We start from the raw sequence: 11,683 nt of genomic DNA, 5'->3' as shown, positions 1-11,683 counted from the left end.
GAATTATATGATTTTCCGAATCAAACGTTGTATTACTTATTCAACCAGATAACGCATATATTATATATATAGACATGAATATAGAATAAATCTAATTCCATCGAAAAATTATTTAAACTAGTCATATTAGGATATATAAACCAAATAACACACATGCCATTTTCTCTTGTGTGTATTGGAGCAACAACATGGAAGAAAGCTTCTTATTTGACACTTCGTTCTATATATAATATATCCACTAAAATCTAAGCCAATGATAAAATAATTCAGGGAATTTTGGCTATTAACCGCCTAAGAAAGTCAAAGTGCAGTACCACAAAAATTGATCATAAGACACCACCATAATTCCACATCAATGGAGCACAATGTTTATGTCAAAACACACATGAGATCTATCTACCCACCATAATTAACCAAGTTTTTATTGAACTTTTTTTTTATGAATTATAAATTATAATAAAGAAATAAAGATTTTACACGGGATGAAACCGAATGTATTAGGAGATATTTAAAAATAGAAATCTATGAAGATGAACTAGAAAACTTCTAAGGAAAGTGAAACATTAAAAAAAATGATTCAAACAGAGATTATTACAAAATTTATGCCGACGCAGTTAATTATTTAAACACAGATTAATTAATAGCAAATCTACGCGATATTGTTTAACTCGATTAGTAATTTTCGGAAGAAAAGCAATCCATCGGATAAATCCGAATTTCCTCATTGGGAAACTAGCTTAAGAAAGAAAGAAAAAAAAGAAGCCGTTGATGAAGCAATCATCAAGCCAAACCGGTGAAAAGATTAAACGAGACCAAATTTAACCGAAACTGAACCAAACTAAACCAAACCAAAACCATTCGGTTTGGGATTTGAAGATTTCAAGCAGTTTTGAGTACTTTGGAAACTGCTTGGGTTCAAAAGCTTTCGTGTTCTAAAGGCAAGTCCAAACTTCCCCCACATACTGTTACAACATTAACACCTGTCTGAAAGAAAGAAAAAAACACAATCCATGCGACATAAAAACTACTGAGCAATCAGATACATACCTCTAAACCTAATACTCTAACACCCTGAAACGAAGGCCAAATCCATAAGCTCGGCCCCATAAATTCACAACCAAAACAAACAAACAGAGTGGCGTCTTGAGATCGGTCGGGTCTCTGTCCTACGATGACTACAATAACGTACCTTTTGTCAGATGAATAACTCTCTCCTACATGGGGCCGGGGCGGATAGGTGCAGAAAGCTTCTTCTTATACATTTGTGGTTGCTTGCTTAGCCCTTCCTCTGCCTCTGCCTCTGCCACGACCTCGGCCTCGGCCTCTTCCTCTTCTGCTGTAAGCCGCAACCTTGGTTGTAGCACCGGGACTGCTGCTACCCGAGTTTGGGAGTGACTGATTATCCGGTAACCATTCCTCTTCATGTGCGCTTGAACTGTTCTTTGAGGCACTGGAAGTAGTGCTATCTTTCTCTTTCGTTGATCCATTTCCCACTGGAATATCGGCGGAAGTTTCATTCACGGGCTCATTTCCCTCCTCTGTTCCGGGTTTTGCGTTTGGTTCTTCTTGGGGAGAGCAGAAACCGTTGTTTTCTTTATCTGGTAGGCCGGGCTCTGGTTGCCCGTCCACCGCCATTGGCGAACTGGAAACAGAGCTTGACTAAGTCGGAAGTAGAAATATACATATGCCAAGATAGGAGACGGTTCCTCACCTGGGCGCTGAAGATGGGAAACCATTAGAAACAGGCGGAGCATCTGTTTCGCCAGCTTCTTTTGATGTTAAGGGGACATTCTCAGACACATCTTTTGGGATGGACAAGTTCCCGGTTGAATCTGGACTTGCCCCGAGAGCCAAGACCACTGTAATGTCAGAGGCGAGGGTAAATAAAGAGAATCAACTAACCTGAGGAAATTGTATGTCCAAATTCTTACCATGTGTGGTCCCTCCTGTCACTAAGCATGGCTGAATATTGTCACCACCTTTATCATCGGCTTCAGCACCGTCGGTTCCACTGTGGTACATAGAAGATGCCAAACTAAGAAGATGGAATGGGATTCATCCAAGAAATTAAAAATAACAGAAAATGCTCATAGGGTTAATGTAATGTAATCAAACCTTTGAGGAGCACTATTCATATCCTCAGATGGTTCGACTACTTTTAACATCTCTTCTGAACCATCTGCTACACCTAAGAAGATAAACTTTACTCAAATAAGATTTAAAAAGAGCTAAAGACAACAAAAAACATATTTACACACACAAAAAAAAAACAATCCGCAGGAGAAAACTATGAATGTGAAGAAAGGATTTAAAGAAGAGAAACTAACAAGATCTAGTGCGTAAGTCTCTTGTTTCCTCATCAAACAGATTAGCTTCCGCTGTCTTCAACCAAATACAAACATAACACAAACAAGTAAGAGATTGAACATGCAAGCATATCTAGTGCCAGAATGCGAAACTGGATACCTGCTTGAGTTCAGCGGAGGAAACAGCCGTATTTGGCAAAGCGTCAATTTGACTTTCATCTTGCATATTCTGCACACCTGAAGAACAGTGACAAGGTTTTACACTTGTAATCAGAACCCATAATCCTTTTAGGTTTAGCTCGTGTTTCTTATCCCTAAAATATTCTATAACTGAATAAGGGAACAAACCTTGGAAACTTGAAGAAGCCCCTCCATCAGTATTTAAAGATGCAACTACTGCATTTGCACAAGGACGAAACATCTCTTTGCTATTGCCTTTGAGCATATCAGTCATTAAAATGTTAATGCTTTGTCTTGAATCCGAAGAGATCACAGTTTTAGGGGACGCCACACTTCTTAGCATTTGCTCTGTTGCTTTCGCTCTGACTTTACGTATTTCCTCTTGAATGTTCCATGACTGGCTAGAGCCAGATCCCTTTTTCAACTGCATTCCATTGTCAAATTGTCAAACTTAGGCATAGAATTTTGGAAACCAAAAGAACAAAATGCAGACGAAACATACATTTTCATTAAAGGCAAGGATAATATGCAACTCCACAAAAGCTGGAAATAAAATTCTGATAAAAGCATAATTCATAAATAATGTGGAAACCCAACTATATTTTCCCGTAACATTTTATTATGATGAAAGCACATGCAGAATACCAAAACTATGGGAGAAAATCAACATTATACTGAAATGCACCTTGGATGAAGACAATCTACCAGCGCTTGAGGAAAAGGGTGTATCATCTTTAAGAAGCTGCATCCCTACTGGTGATGGAGATCGAAAATCGACCTGATTCGCAGAGGGAGATGCCCATGGAGGACGAGCTCGCATATATGATTTGGCCAGGTCCACAGGTGATCCAGCATCTTTTTCGGTGACCTAGAAATTGAAACTAACTGCTGAGATATGAACATAATCGTATCTGCTACATAATTGGATATGAAGGTACATATTGCACACCATTGTCCACATAAATTATTAAAATTGAGAAGAACATAGTCTTGCTTCTATGTTGACTTCGTCCTTCGAAAAGGAAAAACAAAAAACAGAATCAGGCACCTATGATGCAACGCACTAAAAAATAGCCGTTCTTCCATTCATGATGTTTCAAAATTGTTACAGAAATACTCATGTTGATAACAAAACAATATTAAAAATATAGCTAAATTCTTCAGCAAGAGAACCAACTTGGTCAGTTGGACAGCGTGCAGAATGATCGTATCAGAATAGGTCACATATCTAGAATACGACTCCAGAAAAGTAGAAAACAATTTCTTGAGCACATTGATCGGGCATCACAAAAAGAGGACTTACATGCAGCAGTGCAGAAGAGTCAACGAATGGGCTTCCAAGACCCGGGTTATACTTCGAACTCGATCCTGATTTCTTCTCCTCTATCCACTTCTTTGCCTCCATCACAGCTTTACTGGACATATCAGGAGCACTCACATCTAAAAACAAAGTGAACAATGTTATCAAAATACATAAAATGGTTTCCTTCGATTCACTTGCAACATTTGACATGAGTTATCAACCTTTTTTGTTAGCAAACCCACTATATCTCCCTTCTTCAGTAATGGGGCCAGTAGGACGATCAATAACCCTCGACTTAATGATATCCATTAGTCTATCAGATTCTTCCCTGAAAACAGCATAAAAATCAATCATATCCTTCTCAGTTAAACTGAGGGATGAGGGGAAAAATGTCTAGGATTTACGTAAGATGGATTACCCACTAAAAAAAATCAACCCAAAACTTTGTCAACTAAAACCTTGTACATAATGGGATAGTCTACAAAAGTACACGAAGTTATGATGAGGAGGAAAACCAGATATTCCTCAAATTATACCTTCCAAATGTTTCTTGCATGAGAAGCTGCTCAATTACATGCTTAGAGCTGGTTCTTGACAAAGGTTGTTGTTGGTCGTTCACCAGATCTATATTCATCTGCAATGACCCATTCCTCTGACATTAACACATATAAAAAAACTCCAGAAGAATGTAATCACGCTGCACACTAGATACTCTTAGAGTACAGGCAAAATTTCAATTTGGCATGAACCAGAAACAAGAGGCGATTCGTACAGGCAACGAAATAATAGCAGCAGAAAATATAGACTCGTCCAAAACAAGTCAAAAGCTTGGAACTTCCATGGCGCATCAAACTTCTAATTCAACATCAACATCAACATCGGCTTCTAATTAATACATGATAATCAATGCCTATAAACTTGTCTGCAGGGGTTTTTATCGCATTGAATTTGGAAAAAAATCACATGAAAACACCTTTTTATCATCAGAAGGAAAGGGAGTGCAGGTTAGTACCTCATCCATTGTTTCATCTTCAGGAGAATCGGCATTGTTCTCCTCAGCAGCATCAATATCTGACACGCAAGGGCAAGGGAAATCCTGTATTACACTTATATACAAGTCCCAATACATAACCGCCTCGAACTAACCAACTTCATGCTTTACAAAAATATACATTATGCATCTGAGAAGGGGTTTCCAACAAAAAACATTACAATATCCTTCAGAAGCAAGCAATTCAGTAAGAGATTACAACTGTTAGGGGTAAATGATGTAGCCTTTACCATAGAAGAGGAGCACTAAGGTTTGGAAAGTAACCAAGCGAAACAGAACAACACCTCCCGAATACTAAACTAGCATTAAGTTCCATCGAATAAGAGACAAGGAAAGATGAAAGGAAACAGCATGAATAACATTTACATCTCTACAACGCATCGCTGCCAGTCCAAAACGAAATTCGAAATCGAAGTACACAGTAAACGTAGGTTTACATGTACCTGAAGCGGAATCTGTCCATTCCCAAAACAGATGTAAAAAGCGGCCCGACCCAAAGTATAACCATCACAGAAACAAACGACCAGATTCCAGAAACAAAGAAACTATCCATACGTTTACATGTACCTGAAGCGGAATCCCCGTCGGAAGAAGAAGAAGAGGATGCAGAGGAATCAGAAAAGACAACGGAGGAGATTAATTTCCCAGCGCCGGAGGCAATTGCGCGGGCAGGGCTGAAGACAAGCTTGGAGATCCAACTAGGGTTTTGCTCCGGCAGATTCCGCGACGCCGGAGGAGGAGGGCGGTCGTAAGGCGTCCTAGATGCGGCGGAGGAGCGGCGTGGACGTAGTATCTTTCCGCCGGATCGGAGGTTACGAGCTCCACCGTAACTGGAGACGGAATCCATAGAGCCGAAGACGAGAGGAGAGCAGAGGGGAGAGAGGTGGTTGTAGGAATAAGGGAATTCTGGTTATTTGTCGTGTTCCTAATTTTTTCTTTTTTCTTTTTATTATTATTATCATCATTATTTGCTTTTAAAAAATAAAATCAGTTCCTGAAGTAAAGGGCTGCGGTTAATTTTTACGGCTTGCCATAAAATTACTTTTAGGATATAATTGAAAATGTCAAATCTAGGAGGCAATTCATATTTATTTTATGAATAAAAATTGTTTCAACAAATATTTTACTTTACATCATATATATATTTATATATTATTTCTATCTGCTGGAAAATATATATCTTTTCTATTTTCTTTTATTGATATCATCAGTTTTTATAAAAAAAAATCTCATATAAATATATAAAATTTATAAAATATATACCAAATAAATAGCTAAAAGTTTATTTGATTTAATTAATATTTCAAATATTAAAATGTTTTAAATTGATATATCATTCATAAAATGGATGATAATTTTTCAACAATTCTAAATTAGATATTAATTTTTAATAATAAATCGATTATTTTGAATTTTATAAGTTGGGATATTAATTTGAAATATTTTAATATAAAAAAATTAATTTGGAATATTTTAATAATTGAAATATCAAATTTAAAATATTATTACATTTGATAAAATTAAGTTATTTATATAAGATTTTTTTTCATGAAATATAGTATAGAATAGATTGCAGAGGAACCATGAAACTATGTTGTTGTAAAACGGTAAAATGTATTTTTTAACGGTCAAAGCCCGTAAAATTATGAAAGAGCTCTGGGCCCATAAAAAAGTCCATATAATTATAAAATGGGCCTAAGGCCTAATACCATAAGTAAAAATGGGCTCAGTTTCTTACTATTTGGGCCGAGATAAGATCGGCGCCAACATTTTTGACTAGTCGTCGTCGATAAGAAACCTATACGCCTCACGAGCCCTCGCCTCATATATATACAGACACATACACATGTATGTGTATTCATCTCCGAAACCTCTCTAGCGCTTTTTTTTTTCCTGAATCAAAGCCTCGGGGATTTTTTTTATTTGTCTTTGTAGTTGAATCGATAGAGAAAAGGAAGCATCGATGCCGGGATTGACGTGTAACGCGTGTAACCAGGAGTTCAATGGCGATGCGGAGCAGAAGCTCCATTACAAGTCCGATTGGCATCGCTACAATCTCAAGCGCAAGGTGCGAGTTTCCATTTGCTTTTGTTCGTACAGATTTCTGGGTCTTTTTTCTCTTTCTTTTGTCGATTTCTTGGAAGAAATCTCGTTAGGGTATGCATGAAATGAATGTTTGTTCCATTTCTCCGGCGAAAATTTATCGATAATTGATTTGGGAGGAGAGAAAGGGTTTTCTAGGGTTTTGCTTTTGTGTTCGAAATTGAAGCCATGGATATTGAAAATAGCAAAAGAAACAAGCTTTTCTTGGTGGGTTTTATACCCTTGTCGAGATCATAAATTCCGTATACAAGAAAACAATCAAATGATCGAACTTTTTTTTTTAAATTGTCTGTCTGATAAAGATCTTCATGTTGGATGGAAAATGGAACAGGTAGCTGGTGTTCCTGGAGTTACAGAAGCTCTGTTCCTTGCAAGACAATCAGCAATCGTCCAGCAGAAATCATCTGATGAATCCCCCTTGCTATATAGCTGTGGTGTATGTGGTAAAGGCTATAGAAGCTCAAAGGCACACGAGCAGCATCTCAAGTCAAAAGCCCACATCCTTCGAGCTTCACAAGGAGCCAACGATGGCGGCCAGCAAGATTTACCCATAATCAAGCCCCTTCCTCAGCGCCATCCCGAGAAGAAAACCTTTCAAAGGAGGGGAAGGATGGATGAAGAAAGCGAGGAAGAGAGTGAAGAGGAATGGGTAGAGGTTGATTCAGACGAAGAATTGGCCGCCGAGGCTTCTGATTCTTTGAGCAAGTTGAACGTAAACGAGTCTCAAGAAGCCGAAGACATGGAGGAAGAAGAAGACGAGGACGAGATCGATCCATCGAGCTGTTTTATGTGCGACAAAAAGCATAAGACCATAGAGAGATGCATGGTTCATATGCATAAGCAACATGGATTCTTCATTCCCGACATCGAGTATCTGAAAGATCCAGAAGGGTTTCTCACTTACCTCGGTCTTAAGGTATATATATACAAATATGGATATTAGCTTTCGGGTATTAGCCCTTTTTACATTTTTTTCGTAAAATGGGTTTGGTTTTTCTCGAATAGGTCAAGAGGGATTTCATGTGTCTGTACTGCAACGAGCTCTGTCATCCATTCAGCAGCTTGGAAGCTGTCCGAAAACACATGGAAGCAAAGTCTCATTGCAAAGTGCATTATGGTGATGGAGGTGATGACGAAGACACTGAACTCGAAGAGTTTTATGACTATACCAGCAGGTACCCGATTTTTTTTTCTCCTCTCCCGTATCTCTTTATTTTTTTTGGCAAAATCTCAGTCTAATTTCTCCTATTTATTGTTATAACAGCTATGTGGATGAATCGGGTGGGGAGATGGTTGTTTCCGGGGAAACAGATAACACCATAGAGCTTAGCGGCGGGTCTGAGCTCGTGATCACGAAGAGATCCGGGAACAAGATAACAGCTAGGACTCTTGGGTCACGGGAATACTTACGTTACTACAGGCAAAAGCCACGCCCATCTGCAGAAGCAAACGCTAACATCATCGCCTCCCTTGCCTCAAGGTAAGTCATCCATTTATAATACCTTTGAATACTGGAAAAAACATCAAAGAACCTTTAATAAGAAAGCATTGATAAAAACCGTAACAGGTACAAGAGCATGGGGTTGACGACGGTACAGTCGAAGGAGCATATAGTGAGGATGAAGGTACTGAGAGAGATGAACCGAAGAGGCGAGACCATGCGAACCAAACTCGGGATGAAGAGTAACGTCATTAGAAACCTGCCCAAGAATGTCCCTTATTAGCCCCTTTATGTTTTTTCGCAGCTTTCATGGACCCATGTTGTTGTTTGTTGATCTTCTTTCCGACCAGACTCCTCGTGTTGGATTTGGTATTCCACCTGCGCACTACGAACTAAATGCGAACCGAGTTTGAACTCTACAAAAGATCAGAAAGAATCTGATTTCGGATGTAATCTACTCGACTCGATCTGATCGATTTCAATACCCAGAGTGTCTAATCCCTGAAATTCACAAGTCCAAGGTTATTGTAAATGAAAAGAGAGAACAAAGTAGTAGGAAAACTATGGTCAGCTGATTTAACCAGGAAGAGACTTCTGATACACACTGTGCAAAAACATGAGCTAACACTTCATATATATTAATCTTTAAAAGGAAGGGTCCAACCGAAAACAACGAGCTAAAAACTCGACAACATTTTTTCACATGGGAACACTGTCGGTTCTCTGCTTCACTCCAGTTTCCCGTCTGCCTGCGATAACAGAACCAAAAGACGGAACCTAACAGTAAGTAACCGACATGTTCATATTCTTTCTGCAAAACAACTAATAGCAGATGTTTGTGGATTATACATACCTAATTGCCATGGAAGCGGGAGCGACGTCTTCTGGAACTGCAAACAAGAACCCGATGCTTATCAGGCACAGGGCAACAAATTGTATATGTCACAGTTATATTAGGCTGCATCATTGAAGCAATGATCACTGGAAAATGGCACAATATATTACAAACTAGATATACGTATTGCTTAGTTTTTCAGAAGCCTTTGTCAAAAGTGATCAGTGTTTGTTTCATCAAACCCAAAGCCTCGCCACCACAAAAACAAAAACATCTCAAAGAAAGAAGAGGCAAAGTGGTGTGGAATATAAGAATTTACCAAACTGGAAACTAGGGTAATAGTAGATAGGAGCACCACTGACCTGTTGTGTATAGAGCTATTTCTGCTTATAAATTCATCGTCGATCTCATCTACTCTATACTCAGGGAACTCTACCGAGGCTACTGAACTGTCATCAGAATGGGAGTTATCATAACTAGAGCGGCGGCTTCCCCTCCGGCCATCGGTCATTCTTGATCTCCTCCTGTTCCTGGAATTCCTTATATTGTCAAACACTTGGTATAGGATACAAGATGTCCACCAGTTCCCTTCTACGCTGGGAACATCATCAAACTCGTCGCCCGTATCGTCATCATCTCCGTATTCAATCACATAGTCCCCTAAAACCACGCCCCTTGGAACTTCCGAGTGAATTGTGCTCAACACGTCGATTATCTCAGATGACTGCTGGAAATTTTCCCAGTCAAGCTTCCGAGCCGGATCGATTTCCGAGGGACGAGAATCTGGGTGCTCCGACTGAGCATGTTTGCGCAGCTCCATGAAAGTGCCAATAAATTTGCATCCTTCCTCATCACAAGATCGTTTTTTCTCATCCAGATAATTACGAGCCTGATCCACTACAACCCACCCGGTAACTTCTCCTCTACACAAAGGACAAGCTGGTTTGCAACTCTCTTCTAACACCTTTGAACCAGTTTCATCGGGAGTTGAAGGGGAATCCGTACCATAAGCACTGATGAAACGATCCAAACAGTTAGAGTGCAGGTGGTCTGTGTCGCACACAAATGGATGGCATCCCTTTCCATAAGATGAACACTGGAGAAGAACTCCGTTATGCGGAAAATCCAAGCAAATCGGACAAACTACGTCATCCCAAGTTATCTCCAGCGGAAAGTCTTCATCACGTAATGTCATCGGTTGAAACCGCCTTTCACAAGTATGTTCCAGAGCCATAAATAGTGCACTTTTTCTCAAGATTTAAACCCGAAAATCAATGCACCGGCTTATTCCAACTCCAGAAAATTCAAGGCTTTACTTTCGGCAATCAAAGACCAGACGAAAACGCAAAACACAGAAACCAACGGAAAAGATCTTGACCTCCGAAACAGAAATACCTGATGGAGCTGCAAACGCAAATAAACCAGACGGTCAAGAATGTACGCATCTTACTACTCCAAAACATCTATCAAGAAGAAGGCCTCACGAGTGACGACAGAGATCCATTGAAATATATGAACAATACACCTAAAACAAAAACTGAAGTCCCAAGACAATCCAGAAGACTAAGCCAATGTCCTTGCTGTTACATATTTCGTGTCAGAATTCAACCATTTCAATCAGAGATTACGTGAGGTAAACTTACTACACAGTACACAGCACGAAATCACAATCTTCAAGCGTTATACTTCTTCAACAAATGGAAAAAAACAAGGAATATATCACTATTATAAGACACAATCTCAGTCCCTCTTGTGAAAGCTCGAATCAAACGAGAATGAAACAAGATCGCATACTGAGACAGGGATTCAAATTTCGAAATTAAACCATCAGAAACCGACCGCAGACCAAGTCAAATTAAGGGGAAGAGACGCATCAACAAAACCCTAGCAAACGAGAAACCGAACAAACAGCAAATACATAACACCGAATCGTAGTCCAAATCACGCGTTTCTAAGATTCACGAGCAATTCCGATACAACTCGAAAGAAGAAATCCGGCAAACAGAAGCGAAATCGGGATAAGATTGATTGATCGCAACACAAATAAAGGAAAAGGATGATCGGAGAAAGGAGCTCACCTGAACTGAACTGGAAGTTGAAACAGAGAGAGAGAGAGAGAGAGAGAGAGAGAGAGAGAGAGAGAGAGATGAAAAACGGGGGTCAATCTTCGCAGTTGGTAGGGCGTCCTTTTGATCTTCGCACACCTTTCACAATTTCATTCTTCTACTACTGTCTTGTTTTAATATACATACATATATACACACATATATATTCGCATATACATATAGTACATGTTGATGTATATTTTGGAATTTGATTGATTCAAAGCTGTAGATGAAATAGTTTCACTATTTTTGTGTATATTGGGACATGATACATGACCATATAAATTTTGAAACTCGATATATTTTTGCATTTGACAATGTTCATTACTAACAAAAAATCCATAATTTCGTCTGAAATA

General features: G+C 39.1%; 3 protein-coding genes across 4 annotated transcripts; 1 reads left to right on the top strand and 2 right to left on the bottom strand.

Moving 5' to 3' along the window:
* Positions 1–799: 799 nt before the first annotated feature.
* Positions 800–5,746, bottom strand: LOC104803598 (protein KAKU4). 2 transcript variants are annotated; one of them, XM_010527576.1, is made up of 13 exons: positions 5,408–5,746; positions 4,802–4,860; positions 4,326–4,423; positions 4,011–4,117; positions 3,790–3,926; positions 3,172–3,354; positions 2,655–2,910; positions 2,467–2,543; positions 2,328–2,382; positions 2,116–2,188; positions 1,932–2,011; positions 1,712–1,859; positions 800–1,642 (listed from the first exon to the last, which is right to left on the bottom strand). In XM_010527576.1, exons 1-13 carry the CDS (start codon positions 5,685–5,687, stop codon positions 1,255–1,257), a joined length of 1,941 nt encoding a protein of 646 aa, XP_010525878.1. In that variant the 5' UTR covers positions 5,688–5,746; the 3' UTR covers positions 800–1,254. The 2 variants fall into 2 exon arrangements, with proteins under 2 accessions (XP_010525878.1, XP_010525879.1); XM_010527577.1 differs by having other exon boundaries at positions 2,116–2,179.
* A 949-nt stretch (positions 5,747–6,695) lies between these two features.
* Positions 6,696–8,839, top strand: LOC104803597 (cytoplasmic 60S subunit biogenesis factor REI1 homolog 1). The gene is made up of 5 exons (XM_010527575.2): positions 6,696–6,908; positions 7,275–7,859; positions 7,949–8,118; positions 8,208–8,423; positions 8,511–8,839. Exons 1-5 carry the CDS (start codon positions 6,804–6,806, stop codon positions 8,665–8,667), a joined length of 1,233 nt encoding a protein of 410 aa, XP_010525877.1. The 5' UTR covers positions 6,696–6,803; the 3' UTR covers positions 8,668–8,839.
* Positions 8,840–8,934: 95 nt separating this feature from the next.
* LOC104803596 lies at positions 8,935–11,432 on the bottom strand. Its single transcript, XM_010527573.1, has 4 exons — positions 11,298–11,432; positions 9,582–10,623; positions 9,238–9,274; positions 8,935–9,133 (listed from the first exon to the last, which is right to left on the bottom strand). The coding sequence occupies exons 2-3, from the start codon at positions 10,451–10,453 to the stop codon at positions 9,238–9,240; spliced, it is 909 nt and encodes a 302-aa protein (XP_010525875.1). The 5' UTR covers positions 10,454–10,623; positions 11,298–11,432; the 3' UTR covers positions 8,935–9,133.
* Positions 11,433–11,683: the final 251 nt, after the last annotated feature.

Source organism: Tarenaya hassleriana, unplaced genomic scaffold (genome assembly GCF_000463585.1).
Source record: "Tarenaya hassleriana unplaced genomic scaffold, ASM46358v1 Cleome9, whole genome shotgun sequence".
In the NCBI taxonomy this organism is placed as follows: Eukaryota; Viridiplantae; Streptophyta; class Magnoliopsida; order Brassicales; family Cleomaceae; genus Tarenaya; species Tarenaya hassleriana.
The sequence above is the reverse complement of the archived record's forward strand: the minus strand, read 5'-3'. Positions and strand labels throughout refer to the sequence as shown.